General features: G+C 43.0%; 1 protein-coding gene across 4 annotated transcripts in view; it reads left to right on the forward strand.

Annotated features, from left to right (window-relative positions):
- Nucleotides 1–21,256, forward strand: part of LOC110494215 (arf-GAP with GTPase, ANK repeat and PH domain-containing protein 1) — a 53,658-nt gene that overhangs the window by 26,742 nt on the left and 5,660 nt on the right. For 2 of the 4 annotated variants that reach the window (XM_021569054.3, XM_021569051.3), the window contains exons 2-17: nucleotides 9,874–9,932; nucleotides 10,413–10,500; nucleotides 10,824–10,909; nucleotides 11,113–11,254; nucleotides 11,695–11,829; nucleotides 12,038–12,159; nucleotides 12,390–12,554; nucleotides 12,778–12,864; nucleotides 13,074–13,178; nucleotides 15,448–15,613; nucleotides 16,029–16,148; nucleotides 16,347–16,484; nucleotides 16,884–16,943; nucleotides 18,487–18,638; nucleotides 19,317–19,407; nucleotides 20,860–21,082. In XM_021569054.3, coding sequence (XP_021424729.2) covers nucleotides 9,874–9,932; nucleotides 10,413–10,500; nucleotides 10,824–10,909; nucleotides 11,113–11,254; nucleotides 11,695–11,829; nucleotides 12,038–12,159; nucleotides 12,390–12,554; nucleotides 12,778–12,864; nucleotides 13,074–13,178; nucleotides 15,448–15,613; nucleotides 16,029–16,148; nucleotides 16,347–16,484; nucleotides 16,884–16,943; nucleotides 18,487–18,638; nucleotides 19,317–19,407; nucleotides 20,860–21,082 — 1,939 coding nt within the window. The remainder of the gene's footprint in view (nucleotides 1–9,873; nucleotides 9,933–10,412; nucleotides 10,501–10,823; nucleotides 10,910–11,112; nucleotides 11,255–11,694; nucleotides 11,830–12,037; nucleotides 12,160–12,389; nucleotides 12,555–12,777; nucleotides 12,865–13,073; nucleotides 13,179–15,447; nucleotides 15,614–16,028; nucleotides 16,149–16,346; nucleotides 16,485–16,883; nucleotides 16,944–18,486; nucleotides 18,639–19,316; nucleotides 19,408–20,859; nucleotides 21,083–21,256) is intronic. The other 2 variants (XM_021569055.3, XM_021569053.3) reach the window with 1 other exon arrangement.

Raw genomic sequence — 21,256 nt, forward strand, 5'->3', positions numbered from 1 at the left:
CTTATTAAAATTCTCAATTATCGTGGATTTATTGGTGGTGACAGTGTTTCCTAGCCTAAGTGCAGTGGGCAGCTGGGATGAGGTGCTCTTATTCTCCATGGACTATAGTGTCCCAGAACTTTTTGGAGTTTGTGCCTCAGGATGTAAATTTCTGTTTGAAAAAGCTATCGTTTACTTTCCTAACTGCCTGTGTATATTGGTTCCTAACTTCCCTGAAAAGTTGCATATCACGGGGGCTATTCGATGTTAATGCAGTACGCCACAGGATGTGTTTGTGCTGGTCAAGGGCAGACAGGAGTGAACCAAGGGCTATGTCTGTTCCTGGTTTAAAAAAAAATATGTGGCAGGATTATTTAAGATGGTGAGGAAAGCAATTTTAAAGAATAACCAGGCATCCTCTACTGACGGAATGAGGTCAATACCCTTCCAGGATACCCGGGCCAGGTCGATTAGAAAGTGTTTTAGGGAGTGTTTGACAATGATGGGGGGTGGTCGTTTGACCGCAGACCCATTACGGACGCAGGCAATGAGGCAGTGATCGCTGAGATCCTGGTTGAAGACAGCAGAGGTGTAGTTGGAGGGCAGGTTGGTTAGGATGATATCTATGAGGGTGCCCGTGTTTACGGATTTGGGGTTGTACCTGGTAGGTTCATTGATAATTTGTGTGAGATTGAGGGCATCAAGTTTAGATCATTAAGTTTGCAGACGACACAACAGTGGTAGGCCTGATCACCGACAACGACGAGACAGACCTCAGAGACCTGGCCGGGTGGTGCCAGAATAAACAACCTATCCCTTAACATAACCAAGACTAAGGAGATGATTGTGGACTACAGGAAAAGGAGGACCGAGCACGCCCCCATTCTCATCGATGGGGCTGTATGTAGCCTCGCTACGTTTATAGCCTTGCTACTGTATATAGCCTCGAAAGGTTCTACAGCTGCAACATCGAGAGACTCCTGACTGGTTGCACCACTGCCTGGTACGCAATTGCTTGGCTTCCGACCGCAAGGCACTACAGACAGTAGTGCGTACGGCCCAGTATATCACTGGGGCTAATCCACGGTACTGTTTTTTACTGTCTTTTTACTGTTGTTTTTATTTCTTTACTTATTGTTCACCTAATCTTTTTTTGCGCTATTGGTTAGAGCCTGTAAGTAAGCATTTCACTGTTGTATTCGGCGCAGGTGAGAAACTTTGATTTGATTGTAGGATGCCTAGGTCATCTATTTTATTCTCCAAAGATTGCACATTTTGCTAGCATAATGGAAGGAAGTGGAGGTTTATTCAATCTCCTATGAATTCTCATAAGGCAGCCCGCCCTCTGGCCCCTTTTTCTCCGCCTCTTCACGCAAATCACGGGGATCTGGGTCTGTTACCGAGAAAGAAGTATATCATTCCCGTCGGGCTCGTCAGACTTGTTAAAGGATAAAAAGGATTCTGGTAGTCTGTGGTGAGTAATCGCAGTCCTGATGTCCAGAAGGTATTTTCGGTCATAAGAGACGGTAGCAGCAACATTATGTACAAAATAAGTTACAAACAAGGCAAATAAACTAACAAAAATCACAATCGGTTTATGGACATGTAAAATGTCAGCCTCCTTCTCCGGCACCATTGTTATCAATGACACCAGGGACTGTAGTGAAACCAGGGACTGTAGTGAAGCCTCTAGCACTGAATGCGTTAGACCGCAGCACCACTCGGGAGCACAGTAAAATGAGCGTTAGGGTATGAAAGAGGTTAAATAAGGGAGAGGACAACCTGCGTATGCTTCACCTACTCCCAAGAGTGATGGTTCCGCCAATGAAAACCTACTTGGCCTAAATTTCTCTAACTCCAAGGAGTCACAAGAAAATGTGATCAAGCTCAATGTAATAACATATTCAGATTTCACTATATTTTGTGAATGTGCTATTGTAGACTGATTTTAAGGAGTATGTAAGATTGGTGTAAGTGCTGAATAATTTGTCAGGAGTAAGCGGCACATGAATAATTAAGCATGGGAGTACACAGAGCTGTGTTCTTCTGAGGGATGGATAGGAGGAGGAGTAAGAGGGCAGGGGGTGAGGGATTTGGGACGGAAGGAGTAACTTCCTGCTCTGCTTGCAGAGTCAATCAAAGTCCAAATGGACCCCATTCACTCAATGACTCCACATTACAATTGGGTGAAAAGGAGCTGAAATCTATTTACATTTTGGGGGGCATTTCTATTTTATTTCAGATGGTGTCAGTTATAGTTGAAGTACAGTGTTTTGCAAAAGTATTCACCCCCCTTGGTGTTTTTCCTATTTTGTTGCATTACAACCTGTCATTTAAATGTATTTTTATTTGGATTTCATGTAATGGACATACACCAAATAGTCCCAACTGGTGACGTGAAAGGAAAAAGTTACTTGTTTAAAAAAATAACAAACTAAAAAGTGGTGCGTGCATATGTATTCACCCGCTATGCTATGAAGCCCATAAATCAGATCTGGTGCAACCAATTACATTCAGAAGTCACATAATTAGTTAAATAAAGTCCACCTGTGTGCAATGTACAGTGGGGAGAACAAGTATTTGATACACTGCCGATTTTTGCAAGTTTTCCTACTTACAAAGCATGTAGAGGTCTGCAATTTTTATCATAGGTACACTTCAACTGTGAAAGACGGAATCTAAAACAAAAATCCAGAAAATCCCATTGTATGATTTTCAAGTAATTAATTTGCATTTTATTGCATGACATAAGTATTTGATACATCAGAAAAGCAGAACTTAATATTTGGTATAGAAACCTTGAAATTACAGAGATAATACGTTGCCTGTAGTTCTTGACCAGGTTTGCACACACTGCAGCAGGGATTTTGGCCCACTCCTCCATACAGACCTTCTCCAGATCCTTCAGGTTTCGGGGCTGTCGCTGGGCAATACGGACTTTCAGCTCCCTCCAAAGATTTTCTATTGGGTTCAGGTCTGGAGACTGGCTAGGCCACTCCAGGACCTTGAGATGCTTCTTACGGAGCCACTCCTTAGTTGCCCTGGCTGTGTGTTTCGGGTCGTTGTCATGCTGGAAGACTCAGCCACGACCCATCTTCAATGCTCTTACTGAGGGAAGATCTCGCGATACATGGCCCCATCCATCCTCCCCTCAATACGGTGCAGTCGTCCTGTCCCCTTTGCAGAAAATGTTTCCACCTCCATGCTTCATGGTTGGGATGGTGTTCTTGGGGTTGTACTCATCCTTCTTCTTCCTCCAAACACGGCGAGTGGAGTTTAGACCAAAAAGCTCTATTTTTGTCTCATCATACCACATGACCTAATCCATGACGGCGTAGTGTGTTACAAATGTTTTCTTTGAGACTGTGGTCCCAGCTCTCTTCAGGTCATTGACCAGGTCCTGCCGTGTAGTTCTGGGCTGATCCCTCACCTTCCTCATGATCATTGATGCCCCACAAGGTGAGATCTTGCATGGAGCCCCAGACCGTGCCTGATTGACCGTCATCTTGAACTTCTTCCATTTTCTAATAATTGCACCAACAATTGTTGCCTTCTCACCAAGCTGCTTGCCTATTGTCCTGTAGCCCATCCCAGCCTTGTGCAGGTCTACAATTTTATCCCTGATGTCCTTACACCCTCTCTGGTCTTGGCCATTGTGAAGAGGTTGGAGTCTGTTTGATTGAGTGTGTGGACAGGTGTCTTTTATACAGGTAACAAGTTCAAACAGGTGCAGTTAATACAGGTAATGAGTGGAGAACAGGAGGGATCTTAAAGAAAAACGAACAGGTCTGTGAGCGCCGGAATTCTTACTGGTTGGTAGGTGATCAAATACTTATGTCATGCAATAAAATGCTAATTAATTACTTAAAAATCATACAATGGGATTTTCTGGATTTTTGTTTTAGATTCCGTCTCTCACAGTTGAAGTGTACCTATGATAAAAATTACAGACCTCTTCATGCTTTGTAAGTAGGAAAACCTGCAAAATCGTCAGTGTATCAAATACTTGTTCTCCCCACTGTAAGTGTCACATGATCTCGGTATATATATACACCTGTTCTGAAAGGCCCCAGAGTCTGCAACACCACTAAGCAAGCAGCACCATGAAGACCAAGGAGCTCTCCAAACAGGTCAGGGGCAAAGATGTGGAGATGTACAGATCAGGGTTGAGTTATAAAAAAATATCCAAAACTTTGAACATCCCACAGAGCGCCATTTTTTAAAATCTGTTTATAACATTTTTTTTTAAGAATATGGCACCACAACAAATATGCCAAGAGGGCCACCCACCAAAACTCATGGACCAGGCAAGGAGGGCATTAATCAGAGAGGTAACAAAGAGACCAAAGATAACCCTATAGGCGCTGCAATGCTCCACAGCAGAGATTGGAGTATCTGTCCATAGGACCACTTTAAGCCGTACACTCCACAGAGCTGGGCTTTACGGAAGAGTGGACAGAAAAAAGCCATTGCTTAAAGAAAAAAATAAGCAAACACTTTTGGTGTTCGCCAAAAGGTCGTGGGAGACTCTCCAAACATATGGAATAAGGTACTCTGGTCAGATGAGTCTAAAATTGAGCTTTTTGGCTATCACTGAAAACTCTATTTCTGGCGCAAACCCAACATCTCTCATCACCCGAGAACACCATCCACACAGTGGAGAATGGTGGTGGCAGCATCAAGCTGTGGGGATGTTTTTCATCGGCAGGGACTGGGAAACTAGTCAGAATTGAGGGAATGATGGATGGTGCTAAATACAGGGAAATTCTTGAGGGAACCCTGTTTCAGTCTTCCAGAGATTTGAGACTGGGATGGAGGTTCACCTTCCAGCAGGACAATGACCCTAAGCATACTGCTAAAACAATACCATGGTGGTTTAAGGTGAAACATTTAAATGTCTTGGAATGGCAGAGTCAAAGCCCAGAACTCGATCCAATTGAGAATCTGTGGTATGACTTAAATATTGCTGTACACCAGCAGAACCCATTAAATTTGAAAGAGCTGGAGCAGTTTTGCCTTGAAGAATGGGCAAAAAATCCCAGGGGCTGGATGTGCCAAGCTTATAGAGACATACTCCAGGAGACTTGCAGCTGTAATTGCTGCAAAAGGTGGCTCTACAAAGTATTAACTTTTGAATAGTTATGCACGCTCAAGTTCTGTTTTTTTGGTCTTATTTCTTGTTTGTTTCGCAAATAAAAAATATTTTGCATCTTCAAAGTGGTAGGAATTTTGTGTAAATCAAATGATATAAACCCCTCAAAAATCTATTTTAATTCCAGGTTGTAAGGCAACAAAATAAGAAAAATGGCAAGGGGGTAAATACATTTGCAAGCCACTGTAAAGGTAGCCTAGTGGTTAGAGTGTTGGGCCAGTAACTGAAAGGTTGCTGGATCGAATCCCAGAGTTGACAATGTAAAAATATGTTGTTCAGCCCCTGAGCAAGGCAGATAATCCCCTTTAATTGATTAGATAATTTGCAGAATGTCGGTTAATATCAATCTGATTCCATCTTGTCCCACTGCCCGCCATGGGCTTCCTCTCACTACCATATTTGGTAGTGAGTGGAAACGCCAAGCGGATGCTTCACCTTTATACATCCAGTGAAAGAGCAATGAGACAGATATTTCTGTGATTACACCTTCTGTAGCGTATTTTCTTGACATTTGGAAAGTTTACCGACACATTTTTAGTTTCCATCAGGCTTGTTATGACATTTGGTATCCAACATGTACTTTACTCACATAAAAAGGTAGGATGGGAACCTGGTTCGTGTCAATCATTTATTTTCCATCATTTTCAGTGTTTTATGTGGGCTCTAGTATGTGTAGCCTATGTTTGAATGTGTCTCAGTTACAATTGTATGAATGTGTTCACACTGCTGTATGTATGGTAGTGTTTGTTGTGCGAAGACCCAGGCAATTTATGAAAGAAGGGTTGCCATGGCAACAGCAAGCGACAAGATGCTATTTGGCCGGTGACGCTGGAGAGAGGAGGGAGGGTTAGAAAGAGAGAGGGAATTAAGGGTGGGATGGAGAGAGGGAGTGACTGATAGACAGACTGAATGAAAAGGGGTAAGGGATTTTCATCTCCCCTGAGAGTAAGAGTGGAAGGAAGTGGTGGTGGCTGTGTTACCAGGTGTGGCCGGTGCGCACAGCAAAGCAGAGGCAGTATATAATGTGTGCCTGTGGAGACTCCCTCAATGGGTGTGTGTGTCCAGAGAGAAGGGATTCAGTGTATGAGGGATCACATTGTCTGACTGGATTTGACTTCAACACTGCTTTACTCAGACCTCCAAAGACCCTTTTGATTGAGTCAGTGTCATCGTTTGTGTGGCCGTGTGTGTATGATGCTGCCTGTTGCCCAAATCAGGAATCGGTTCTCTGGATAGAGGAACTGTTATACACGATGTATGCATGTGTGCATTGCAGAATCAGCTTGTTAATGTTTTTATTTCCCATCCATCACTCCAGTCTTCTTTAGTATATTGACATGTGTTTAAGTGCCTGTGTTGTGTGGGGCTATGTTCCAAATGGCACCCTATTCCCTGCACTACTTTTGAACAGGGTGCCATTTGGGAGGCAGCCTGGGTCTCTGGTAGACAGTCTGGCCTTGGGCTGTCTAGTGCACAAAGGTAGCTAGTCCGTCCTGGAGTGCACACTGGTACATGTACGACCCTCAACCCATCTCAAAACCTTGTCTGCCTCTCAACTGGCTCCCTATACCCTATGGGTCCTGTTTTAAAATGTGTGCACTACATAGGGAATAGGGGTGCCATTTGAGATTGACACAAATCCATGTAAAAGATCGTCACATTCATTCTACACGTCTGCTCTCCTGCAAACTGCATGGCCATTAGTCTTCAGGTCTACATCTGAACAAATGCACTCTTATTGATTGGCTCTGCCACTATGAGGAATGACATTGGCAGCTACTTTAAGGATGTGACAGTACCTACTAGTCCTCTTCCTCTCTGCTATGCAGTAGTGTGACTTGACTTAATCCTCTTGGACCCTTTGGTAACAAAGGGTGTCCACCATGGCTCTCCATCTCACTCTTTTCTGTGTGAGGGCTTTTGCAGTCGTGTACAAATAGAAGATTATGTGACTTTGAGAAAAGTCTATAAAGGAACAGATGACTACTCATTGGCAGTCACCTGTTGTGAAGACCCCTTTCTGTGCTTCTCATATATTATTGGACACCTCTGGGGAAATGCAGTGAAACAGTTACCTAGAAATCAGGATGCTTGGGGGATATCCTTGTTTTCACTCCGCTGTGAACACAGAAATGATCTCTCTCAAAAGTATACCCCCTTTTTGGGGGGGGCTTTCAAAAATAAGGTGAAAACTGGGGCTTGTATTGGAATTTTAGATTAATAAAACACGAGGTTGTTTGTTAATCATCTCACATACATGCTCAGGCACACACACAAACTGGCACGCTAGCTCTGGGTTCCATCCACAGAGCTGCTAATGAACTTGAGCCTCACCACTGCAGCCCCACTGAGCCTGTGCAATTAATTTGCACTCCTCCTTTGCAGCTCTACCTCATTCTCTCACTCCCTCTCTCCTTCTTCCCTTCCTCCCCTAACTCTATGTTCTGTGCCATCTGGACATGCGACAGGGCACGTATGGGGGCACACACACTGCAGTGGAGGCAGTGGCCACTTGGAACAGCGCGGCACGCCTCACAGCTTCAGAGTGCTGTGATGCGCGACGGCCGGTGACTTTGAAAGTCTCCCCTCCTCTAAGCAGAATTTAGGCAGGAGGCAGACCGGGAGAGGGAACACGTGATCATGACATTGACCCTATGTATTAATCAGTCTCGCTTTCTTTCTCTCTCTTATAAACTCAGCAAAAAAAAGAAACGTCCCTTTTGCAAATAACTTCACAGATCTTCATTGTAAAGGGTTTAAACACTGTTTCCCATGCTTGTTCAATGAACTATAAACAATTAATGAACATGCACCTGTGGAACGGTTGTTACACACTAACATCTTATAGACGGTAGGCAAATAAAGTCACAGTTATGAAAACTTAGGACATTAAAGAGGCCTTTCTACTGACTGAAAGACGCCCAGGGTCCTTGCTCATATATATATATATATATATATATATATATATATATATATATATATATATATATATATATATATTTATATTTATATTTATATATATATATATATATATATATATATATATATATATTTATATTATATATATATATATATATATATATATACAGTGCCTTGCGAAAGTATTCGGCCCCCTTGAACTTTGCGACCTTTTGCCACATTTCAGGCTTCAAACATAAAAATATAAAACTGTATTTTTTTGTGAAGAATCAACAACAAGTGGGACACAATCATGAAGTGGAACGACATTTATTGGATATTTCAAACTTTTTTAACAAATCAAAAACTGAAAAATTGGGCGTGCAAAATTATTCAGCCCCTTTACTTTCAGTGCAGCAAACTCTCTCCAGAAGTTCAGTGAGGATCTCTGAATGATCCAATGTTGACCTAAATGACTAATGATGATAAATACAATCCACCTGTGTGTAATCAAGTCTCTGTATAAATGCACCTGCACTGTGATCTCAGAGTCTCAGAGGTCCGTTAAAAGCGCAGAGAGCATCATGAAGAACAAGGAACACACCAGGCAGGTCCGAGATACTGTTGTGAAGAAGTTTAAAGCCGGATTTGGATACAAAAAGATTTCCCAAGCTTTAAACATCCCAAGGAGCACTGTGCAAGCGATAATATTGAAATGGAAGGAGTATCAGACCACTGCAAATCTACCAAGACCTGGCCGTCCCTCTAAACTTTCAGCTCATACAAGGAGAAGACTGATCAGAGATGCAGCCAAGAGGCCCATGATCACTCTGGATGAACTGCAGAGATCTACAGCTGAGGTGGGAGACTGTCCATAGGACAACAATCAGTCAGATATTCCACAAATCTGGCCTTTATGGAAGAGTGGAAAGAAGAAAGCCATTTCTTAAAGATATCCATGAAAAGTGTCGTTTAAAGTTTGCCACAAGCCACCTGGGAGACACACCAAACATGTGGAAGAAGGTGCTCTGGTCAGATGAAACCAAAATTGAACTTTTTGGCAACAATGCAAAACGTTATGTTTGGCGTAAAAGCAACACAGCTGAACACACCATCCCCACTGTCAAACATGGTGGTGGCAGCATCATGGTTTGGGCCTGCTTTTCTTCAGCAGGGACAGGGAATATGGTTAAAATTGATGGGAAGATGGATGGAGCCAAATACAGGACCATTCTGGAAGAAAACCTGATGAAGTCTGCAAAAGACCTGAGACTGGGATGGAGATTTGTCTTCCAACAAGACAATGATCCAAAACATAAATCAAAATCTACAATGGAATGGTTCAAAAATAAACATATCCAGGTGTTAGAATGGCCAAGTCAAAGTCCAGACCTGAATCCAATCGAGAATCTGTGGAAAGAACTGAAAACTGCTGTTCACAAATGCTCTCCATCCAACCTCACTGAGCTCGAGCTGTTTTGCAAGGAGGAATGGGAAAAGATTCAGTCTCTCGATGTGCAAAACTGATAGAGACATACCCCAAGCGACTTACAGCTGTAATCGCTACAAAGTATTAACTTAAGGGGGCAGAATAATTTTGCACACCCAATTTTTCAGTTTTTGATTTGTTAAAGTTTGAAATATCCAATAAATGTCGTTCCACTTCATGATTGTGTCCCACTTGTTGTTGATTCTTCACAAAAAAATACAGTTTTATATCTTTATGTTTGAAGCCTGAAATGTGGCAAAAGGTCGCAAAGTTCAAGGGGGCCGAATACTTTCGCAAGGCACTGTATATATATCTCTTCCTAATAATCTCTCTTCCTCCCTCTTTCTGTATACAGCGGCGTGTACTAACAGTCAAGAATGGACCTTCAGTCGAACTGTCCAAGAGCTCCGTCTGGTGAGAGCAGTGTTATCATTGTTGTAGTCATTCCAGTAGAATAGGTAATACGTCTAGGCTTGGCTTCAACAAAGACAGTAACAGTGTATTATAATGTACTTTATAAACTGGGTGGTTTGAGCCCTGAATGCTGATTGGCTGACAGCCGTGGTATATCAGACCGTATACCACGGGTATGACAAAACATTTATTTTTACTGCTCTAATTACGTTAGTAACCAGTTTTATAATAGCAATAAGGCATCTCGAGTGTTTCTGGTTTATGGCCAATATACCACAGCTAAGGGCTGTACCCAGGCACTCCGCATTGCGTTGTGCATAAGAACAGCCCTTAGCCCTGGTATATTGGCCATATACCACACCCCCTCATGCCTTTTTGATTAAGTATGCTATGATGACGTTAATAGTAGTAGTTGTAGAAGAGTAGGGCAAACATGTCACTCTAATAGAAAGAGTGGGGTAAACGTGTGTGTGTACCCAGGGGGTGTTGGGAGGTCTCCGCAGTGGAAAGTCAGCCTTGGTCCACAGACACATGACCGGGAGCTACCTCCCCCTGGAGAACCCAGATGGTGAGTTTGACATCATCTCCACACAGACAAACTGTGCTGTGTACTTAAAGGGGCAATCGGCAGTTCAAACAACAGCAAATCGTACACCCTGCCAGTGTTTTGGCAAATAGCTGAGGGATGGGTGTGGAAAATGTATCCACTCTCAAATTCATAGTTAGATCTATGGATTCCTGTATAGACAATACTACTAACACAAAGGGCTTCTTGTAATGATCTTGGCCTCTCTCTCTCTCTCTCTCTCGCACTCTCTCACGCTTGCTCACTCACGCTTTCTCTCTCTCTCTCGCTCTCTCTCGCTCTCTCTCTTGTTCTCTCTGTCTCAGAGGGCAGGTATAAGAAGGAGGTGCTGGTTGATGGTAACAGTCACATGTTGCTGATCAGGGAGGAGACAGGACCCCCAGATGCACAGGTAGGTGGAGGCTTTACTGACTACAGACTGATGAGTAGTGAGTCTCCTTTAAAACACAGAGTTGACAGGTGTTCACTCTGACACAGTGAAATGAATCTATACGTTCTCCTTGTACTCGCTCTATTTCACTCCTTCTCTCCCAATTTGTCTACCTCCTTTTCCCTCTCCCATCCTCCCCTGCCGTCTCACCCCCTCCCCTCCAGATGGCTAACTGGGTGGACGGGGTAATCCTGGTCTTCAGTCTGGAGAATGAGGCCAGTTTCCAGGAAGTTTACAGGAACTACAGCGAGCTGGGCTCTCACCGCAACATTGCTGAGATCCCCTTCATAGTCGTGGGCACCCAAGGTAAGACCCTACTCATACCCAAACAACCCATGTTATTCTAAAGATAACATCATGTGGACTCTATATGGGTTTATGAAGGTTTCCAATTAGATGTAGTGTTGGTGTAGTTTCCCAATGGGGTGTAGTGTTGATGTAACTTGGAATGTAGTGTTTAAAAAAAAAAAGGGAAAAAAAGGACCCCCTTTTTCTCCCCAATTTCGTGGTATCCAATTGTCCCATCGCTGCAACTCCCGTACGGACTCGGGAGTATCAAAGGTCGAGAGCCATGCGTCCTCCGAAACACGACCCAGCCAAGCCGCACTGTTTCTTGACACAATGCCCGCTTAACCCGGAAGCCAGCCGCACCAATGTGTCGGAGGAAGCACTGCAGTGCCTTAGACTACTGCGCCACTCGGAAGGCTCTTGGAATGTAGTGTTGATGTAGTTCCTCCTTCCTCCAGATAAAATCACCAGCACCAACCCTCGGGTGATAGAGGACGCCAGGGCCAGACAGCTGTGTTCAGACGTGAGGCGCTGTACCTACTACGAGACTTGCGCTACCTACGGCCTCAACGTCAACCGCGTCTTCACCGAGGGTGAGGACATGCGCGCATGCACACATACACACACACACACTGCTCCTTTTCAGTTCTTTCAGTACAATGTTGCTGCTTAACTTGGAATTTTACTGAATCAACCAATTAAATGAATTGCATATTCATCTATAGGAGGATCTAGAAAGATGACGGTCTGACGAGTAGTGTTTGTATTTGTCCTGTCTCTATCTCTCTCTCTCTACCACAGCTGCCCACAAGATCATGGCAGTGAAGAAGCAGGCAGCTCTATTGGCTTCCTGTAAATCCCTGCCCAACTCTCCCAGTCACTCTGGAGGCTCTACGCCAGTGTCAGGAGTCTTTCCTGGGCAGGTACAGCAACAACTTTGGCCTCTAGTCCTCCATACTGGAGATGAGGTACTGGCCCAAATCAATAGGATGTTAATAATGTTGGACTGGAAGTGTTCAGATCAGGGCCTAATCAGATATATAGATTTTGTTTCCATATTTATTTCAGATCTTCTGACATCATTCTTTGCTCTCTGTAATCTCTCACTCTCTCTTTTCAAATGTGTCTGTCACTCTCTCTCTCTCTCTCTCAGGCCAGTAATGGTGGTCAGAGCAGTGACTACTCGTCTTCTCTGCCCTCCACCCCAGTGATCAGTCATAAGGAGATCGGTGGGGCAGCAGGCGGGGAGAGGCTGGGCAGCGCCACCCCAGGGTCTGTCCGCAGCGCCTCTCGGCGACGCACCGGCTCCCGCTTCACGGTAACATATACACACGCAAGCCCCCCCCCCCCCCCCACACACACACACTTTCACGATTACTGACTTTAGTTTCCTCATCAACCAATCCATACCCCTCTCAGGGGCCCTGTGCTTTCTTTGAAATGTACTCTTCTTAGCCTCTCTGTCTGTATATTTCTCTCAATCTCTCGCACTCTGTTTTCTCCTGTTAATTGTTGTCGTTTGTCCTGTGCCCTGTTTGCAGGGCCGTAGGGGCAGTGACTCGGAGAGGAGGAGTACAGACAGTAAGACAGGAGACCTGGGCAGTGGACGCTCCATCCCCATTAAACAGGTGGGTGACAGTACATCCTGTAGGAGCTGTGTAGAGGGGAACTCACCGCAGTCTTTTGGAGCTCACCACAAACAATGAACTAACATCATGGAGCTAGGAGAGGGACTCAACTTACCTTTGAGAATTTCTAGGCTCTTTTGGCATAAGAGTGACGAACGATAACAAAGAACAGATAAAGAATGTTATCCTTGTCTCCTCTCCTCCACCAGAGTGTCCTGCTGAAGCGCAGTGGCAGCTCCCTCAACAAGGAATGGAAGAAGAAATACGTCACGCTGTCCAACAACGGCATGCTCTCCTATCACTCAAGCGTCAATGTGAGTCAATGCACTGACACACAGTGCTACACTATAGTCTAGCTGTTTGTATGGACACATCCCTAATAACCTCACATATACTGTAGCTGATTAGAGACACACACTTATGATAGAGCTTCCTTAGATTGAGAAATGGAGTTTGTCTTTTTGACCACATGACCTGACAGGGAAAACTCTGGGCTCTATGACAGGGACTTTGGAGTATGGTTGGATAATGAATCCCAGAGTTGGCTAAAGAGTATGGTTTGTGGGTCGTTCCACGAAATGAGTGCCATTGATATTTTAAGTACAAATATTTCATTTTAAAAGCCTTTTATATTCAATTAATTGCCATTACATTTTTTTCTATGAATAAAGACAGCATTTTGACATGTTCCTCTGTGCACCCTCTTTGACTTCTAGGAAGATGTTAACCCACTTAATCCCAAAATTTCACAAAGTTCTCACCATCATTGTGAATCCCTAGTTGTTATGTTGCTTTCAGTCATTTCTGGTGATGTATTATTTATTTAATGTGATTTAGTGACTCATTCTAAGGTAAAAAAAAAACTAAATTTCCCTCATTTTAAGGTCAACCCTGTTACGTGAACTAAACTCTTGTTTTAATATGGTCAAACTATTCCTTTTTCATAATGTTTTTCAAAAGAAACATTTGACAACTTCTAGTCAAACCCTAGTGTAAAAGCAGGTGAGCTGGTTCTACTATTTTTGGCAATTTTCTGGTGGTTTTTGAGGATAACGGAGTTGGTCGAGCATAACACATCAACCCTGTTACCCCTAGATAGACAGGCTAGAATAACACGTCAACCCTGTTACCCATAGATAGACAGGCTAGAATAACACGTCAACCCTGTTACCCATAGATAGACAGGCTAGAATAACACGTCAACCCTGTTACCCATAGATAGACAGGCTAGAATAACACGTCAACCCTGTTACCCATAGATAGACAGGCTAGAATAACACGTCAACCCTGTTACCCATAGATAGACAGGCTAGAATAACACGTCAACCCTGTTACCCATAGATAGACAGGCTAGAATAACACGTCAACCCTGTTACCCATAGATAGACAGGCTAGAATAACACGTCAACCCTGTTACCCATAGATAGACAGGCTAGAATAACACGTCAACCCTGTTACCCATAGATAGACAGGCTAGAATAACACGTCAACCCTGTTACCCATAGATAGACAGGCTAGAATAACACGTCAACCCTGTTACCCATAGATAGACAGGCTAGAATAACACGTCAACCCTGTTACCCATAGATAGACAGGCTAGAATAACACGTCAACCCTGTTACCCATAGATAGACAGGCTAGAATAACACGTCAACCCTGTTACCCATAGATAGACAGGCTAGAATAACACGTCAACCCTGTTACCCATAGATAGACAGGCTAGAATAACACGTCAACCCTGTTACCCATAGATAGACAGGCTAGAATAACACGTCAACCCTGTTACCCATAGATAGACAGGCTAGAATAACACGTCAACCCTGTTACCCATAGATAGACAGGCTAGCATAACACGTCAACCCTGTTACCCATAGATAGACAGGCTAGCATAACACGTCAACCCTGTTACCCATAGATAGACAGGCTAGCATAACACGTCAACCCTGTTACCCATAGATAGACAGGCTAGCATAACACGTCAACCCTGTTACCCATAGATAGACAGGCTAGCATAACACGTCAACCCTGTTACCCATAGATAGACAGGCTAGCATAACACGTCAACCCTGTTACCCATAGATAGACAGGCTAGCATAACACGTCAACCCTGTTACCCATAGATAGACAGGCTAGCATAACACGTCAACCCTGTTACCCATAGATAGACAGGCTAGAAATGTTTTAACAATATATTTTTTGGGGGAAGCTTGCATTCAATTGCCCCTCCCTGTTGCACACAACAAGCTTGTCACAAAGGGATTCATGGCTGATTTAAGATGAAATCATCAACTGTGTTATGGTCAACCCTGTTACTTTACTTGCACTTATTCTTTTTATTTAACCTCCTTGAGATGTTTATTTTTATTAAGTTGAACATGTGCTCTTTTTGACAGAATGTAAAAACTATGTGAAACAAAATGTTTTTTTCCCCCCACCAAGTTACACTGCTCAAAAGGCAGCCAATTGGTGTAACGACCTTTGTATAACCTGCTGAACACTATTGAATCACAGAACGGATTGAACCATGCTACAATACCACTATATATTTTCTGTAATGGTTGACCTTTCCCCCTGACCTGGCAGGACTACATGCAGAATGCCCATGGGAAGGAAATGGACATGCTGCGGGTGACTGTGAAGGTGCCAGGGAAACGCCCGCCTCGTGCTGGTGCCGTCCCTTCCTGTGGCCCTCCGCCTGGCCTCAATGGCCTGGTCAAAGACGTACAGGTGCCTGAGGGGGCCAGTGCAGGTAAAAGGGCCCCCAAAAGGACAGCCACTCTCTCTTTATCACTCTCTCTCCCCTTTCATTATCCTTCTCTCTGAATCTAATCTAGAGCATATTCTCTCTATCCATCTTGATGTCTCACTGTTTTGCCATCATTCTCCCTGTAACTTACTCTTCTATCATCCATCTCTTACTCTTCTTTCATCCATCTCTTACTCTTCTTTCATCCATCTCTTACTCTTCTATCATCCATCTCTTACTCTTCTTTCATCCATCTCTCACCAGATTTGGAATGTAGAAAAACATTGCACTTATGTAATAGAACATAAATAAGCACTTGACAACTTTGAGTGATCTACATTCTTTGCTTTGATCACTGAATTGTCATGAGTGTCTTTATGTAATATTTATTTTAAATGTATTTCTCTCTCCCCCATAGTCCCTGGTAGTGGCAGTAACCTCCTGCCGGTAGAGGAGGGGACGGGAGGAGGGTTGTCAGAGGGGTGCAGAGGGGTGCAGCTCTGTCCCTCTACTGTCTCCTACAGGGCCCAAAGTGTGGGTACGTACACCCCCCTCATCCTCTGTGGACTTTGTTTATTTATTTTGTCACTTTTTTGAATTTGCTTGCTCCTCTAGTGTACTCTTATGAGTTATTGTGGATATGATTCTCCACTAGATTCACATACCCCGTGAGTTTTTTTGTACTGTTATACCATATGACACAAACTTATTTCCTGTGCTTGTGTGCCTGTGGCAGACACTGCCATCGAGGGTGTGTCCAACCCCTCCTCCTCTAAAGACACAGGTCCCGCCTCCCCGATGGTTGACAGGAAGAAGCATCGCAAGAAGAAGAGCATGAACCTGAAAGGAGACACAGCAATTGGCCAAGCAGATGGTAAGCTTCCAACAGTAGTGTATTCAGGTTTTAGTGAGGTTAAACATTCAGAACATTGCAGATAGAACTGCATGAGATTCAATAGAATGTGTTTTACACATTAGATTTCTATCTGAACATTGCATCCTCTTGTTCAAATCTTTGTTGAGGAATTTTAGACTTTGTGTAGACTTTGTTTGTGGATAAACTTGAAACTAAATTTGAAAGTGAACCGGGAATGGATCAATACTGAACAGACGTCTAAAGAAAAACATTGCTCTCATCTGTTATTGCCCTGCTGCTTGAAAATGTCTACTTATTTTCTCCAAAATATCTGCCGTATTTCCTGTGCTCCTTCATTCTCTCTCTCTCCCCTCTGCTTTCCTGGGACGTCTGATCTGCTAATCTCATACCCTGTAGCAAAGCGCAAAATGTGGAAACTAAAAAGCTTTGGTAGCTTAAGAAACATAAACAAGACAGGTAATGAGGGTGTGTTTCTATCTGTCTGTCAGCCCTGCTTTTCATCCTGTCTGCATGTCTCTGTCCTTCTGTCTGTCCATCCGTCTTGTCTGTCCTGCTGCCTGCTTTTCTGTTTGTCAATTTCTCTGTCACTGTGTCTGCTTTTAAGATGCAGTAGAACCATATTGAGTTCTCTTTTGAGCAGTGTTCATTTTGGCAGCTATTTTAGATTTAGTTTGTCTTAGTTTCAGTCTTAAAATAGCTTTTAATCTTAGTCACATTTGAGTCATTTCCTCGTTAATTTGAGTTATTATCAGTCGCCTAAAACTCTGGACAAATTTAGTCTAGTTTTAGTCACAGACATTTTAGATACACAAGTCAGTGTATTTCTATCTATTAAATAATGATTATTCAGGCTACCTTGTACTTTCATCATTTCATTCAGACAGCCTTGTCCAACTATGCCCTCGTATACCTTAGCTGGCAACATTGATATTGTGGCAGATTGTAACCAATGCCAGCCATAATTAATAATATAGGCTATACAGCCTTGGCTACAGGTTAAACTATTTACAGCTCTGATTTTCTCCCCATACAGTGGTTTCCTTGAAAATAAAATAGTTTGAGCTTTACAAAAATGCCAGACGTATTACTGTACTCCTAATATTCAACAAATAGCATTCGTTTTTCCCCCATAGGAAACACAACTCGTATTTGCGGACCGCGGTGCGGGAACGGCAACACAGATGAATGAATAACAGTGCACGTGGAAAAATAGAGCCTAAGTGAATGTAAGAGAGAGGTTAAAACATTGTTTCTAGTTGAGGTCAGTTACAAGTCAAATGTCCTGGCTTCGCATAAGTTCAAAAGATTGACGAGTGATTGAAGGGACCGCCTGGGATCTTTGCGGGAGTGCTGAACAGATCAGCTCAATCAGACCACACAACTGAAAGATGACAATTCTGCCAATGAGAGGATTGCATGAAATATTCTGCATGCATGCTTATGATTGGACAAAACAGATGAAAAGGAGCTTCAAATTAAATGTACATTAGTCTCAGGTGGAATTCTCGTCTTGTCACATTTTCGTCGACTAAAATGGAAAGTAATTTGTAATAGTTGTAGTTTTTCCCCCGCATCTCATCTCGTTATCGTCATAGTTTAGTTAGGAAAAATAGGCTGTTGATTAGTATTTTTCATCATAGTTATTGTTGACTAAATTAACACTGCTCTCTCTAAGAGAAAGCGCCTATCTCTATTCAGTAATAGTCTTCTGTCCATATACTCCATGCATCTTCATTTGTCTACCATGACAGCAATGCAATAATGCATGCTGATGTCTACTTAGCAGATAAGTGCTGTTTGGCGATCCACCACCAATCATCATTGTGATGGAGGAAGAAACCCTCTGAATCCACTGTATGGTAATTTGTCATTAGGGCCATGAGTTGAACCTGACCTCAGGCCTAATTGGACCAGGTCATGTAGTCAACTCAGGGTCCTATTTATCATGTTTTTCCTGTCTCTAATACAAGCCTATGTATTATCTGTGTTCTGTTATCAGACGAGGATAACTTTGACTTCCTTATCGTGTCAAGCACGGGCCAGACGTGGCACTTTGAGGCCCAGAGTGTGGAGGAAAGGGACGCCTGGGTGACTGCCATCGAGAGCCAGATCCTGGCCAGCCTGCAGCTGTGTGAGAGCAGCAAGAACAAGGCAAGGATGCAGACGTACACACACAAATCAAATCCCATTGTATTGGTCACATGAACATGGGTAGCAGATGTTATTGCGAGTGTAGCAAATGCTTGTGCTTCTAGTTCCGACAGTGCAGCAATATCTAACATGTAATCTAACAATTCCTCAACAACTACCTAATACACACATCTAACTAAAGGAATGGAATAAGAATATAAATATATGGATGAGCAATGACTGAGTGGAATTGGCAAGATGCAATAGATGGTATGGTATAAAAGTATATACATATGAGATGAGTAATGCAAGATACGTAAACATTATTAAAGTGGCATTATTAAGTGACTTGTGATCCACTTATTAAAGTGGCCAATGATTTCAAGTCAATATGTAGGCAGCAGCCTCTCTGTGCTAGTGATGGCTGTTTAACAGTCTGATGGCCTTGAGATAGAAGCTGTTTTTCAGTCTCTCGGTCCCAGCTTTGATGCACATGTACTGGCCTCGCCTTCTGGATGGTAGCGGGGTGAACCGGCAGTGGCTCGGATGGTTGTAGTCCGCGCGTACACAGACACACAGGCACACACATGCACTCACACACGCATTACAAGAAAATATCATCTGCATCTGGCAAAGTGTTTGTCTGGGAAACCAGCTATTACTAAGGAGAAACTAATTGTGTGTTTGTGTGTTCTTTAGGCTCGTAAGAACAGCCAGAGTGAAGCTGTGGCGCTGCAGGCTATCCGTAACGCCAAGGGCAACAGCCTCTGTGTGGACTGTGAAGCACCTAGTTAGTCAACTCATTCATTACTGTTGGTTGTATCTCACTTTTCTGCTCTCTTTCTGTTTATTCAATTTCTCTTTCCTTTCGTGCTCTACTGCTTTCTCTGCTTTCTCTTCCATCTTACAGTCCAGCTAGCGCATAACGTTCTGAGGACCATATGTTTCTTAGAGCTTGGCGAGAGGGTGGTTGTCCAATGGTTATTTTGCATACAATCTGCCCACAGTTTTCTGGGAATTGGTGCAGGATAGTTGCTTGGCTTTGGAAAATTCTCAGCACATTTAAGAAAAATTATTGGTATTTCATTAATATAACAGAATTCCTAAAAGTTCAAACATGATTACATTTAACTTTGATAATGTTCTTATCAAACTTTCTCCAACTGGTTTGACATTGGGAATGTTTTGAAATAGTTCAGAGAATATTGAGAAACAATGTTCTTCTGTGGGAATTTCAGTACTAAAGCATAACGTTTCCTCATGGTTCAATTTAAAGTCATGTTCTCAAATTGTTCCAAGAACATTAACCATAAAAAACAAACTTTTGTAACGTTCAGACAACCTTCTTATAATATGATTTGGAAACATATATATTCAGTTCTGAGAATGTTAAGAAAACGTTCTATAACGCATTATCAACTTGCCTACCTGGTTAAATAAAGGTGAAATAAAAAAATAAAAAAATAAAAAATTAATTTCCATGTGTCCTATCTACGCTTGGAGTTTAAAAAAGTTAACCCAAAATAAGCTATTAGTGTTGTTAAAAGTCTTATTGAAACATTCAGTGAAGTCATTCAAAAACATCCAAATAACCTAGAATTTCAATTCTCAGGGTGTTAATAAAACCTCCCAGGAAAACTTAAGGAACTATAGTTCAACATTATCAGAACATCCCTGCAACCTGAAAATAATTTTTCCCAGAAAAGGCTAAATGTTCACTTCTGTTCTCACAACGTTTAAAATTCTTTCAGTTTTACTGGTCAGGAAACGAATGGCTTTGTTCCCACAACCAATGTGAAACCAAAAACGTACGTTCCCACAACTTCCATAGAATCAAATGTGTAGCCGGGTGATCTCATTGAGCTTGGTTTTCAGTGGGGGGGGAAACGTTCTCCATCAGGGTTGGGGTCAATTCCATTTAAATTCCAGTCATTCCATTCCAGTTCTCTTCAATGGAACAATTGACATTTTAAATAGAGTTTGGTTCACTTTTTGAGGTGACGAAAATTGAAATTGACCCCAACACTGTTCTCCATATCCTTCCACTCTTTCTCCAGTGTAAATCCTACTCATGTAGTTGCAACCCAGAATAGAAATGCATTGTAATACCAGTAATCTAATCCCATCTCTGTATTTCCTCTCTGTTTATCATATGCATGCAGTTTCAGGCCGGACTAAGACTGTACACATTTTAGTCTACTATTTAGTGTGATCCCAGAACCTGCTGTTTCCCCTCTCTCAGACCCAACGTGGGCCAGTCTGAACCTGGGGGCTCTTATCTGCATTGAGTGTTCAGGGATCCACAGGAACCTGGGCACCCACCTGTCCCGTGTCCGCTCTCTGGACCTGGACGACCTGCCCAGAGAACTCACCCTGGTGCTGGGCGCCATTGGCAACCACCTGGCCAACAGCATCTGGGAGGGACGCACACTGGGCCGCCGGAAACCAACACCCAACGCCACCCGGTAGGAGGACTAGGGATACTGGAGGACATGGGAGAGACACTGGGAAACAGGGGATAGGACAGGGGAAGGGAACACTTAATAACATGTGAATAAGTGGCTAGTTTGCTGGACTGCAGTTGCGGTATGAGTTATTGTTGTTATTGTAGAAGAGTTGCATTGATAGAAGTGTTAGAG

This window comes from Oncorhynchus mykiss, chromosome 17 (genome assembly GCF_057628025.1).
Source record: "Oncorhynchus mykiss isolate SJ-2025 chromosome 17, ASM5762802v1, whole genome shotgun sequence".
NCBI classification, from domain to species: domain Eukaryota; kingdom Metazoa; phylum Chordata; class Actinopteri; order Salmoniformes; family Salmonidae; genus Oncorhynchus; species Oncorhynchus mykiss.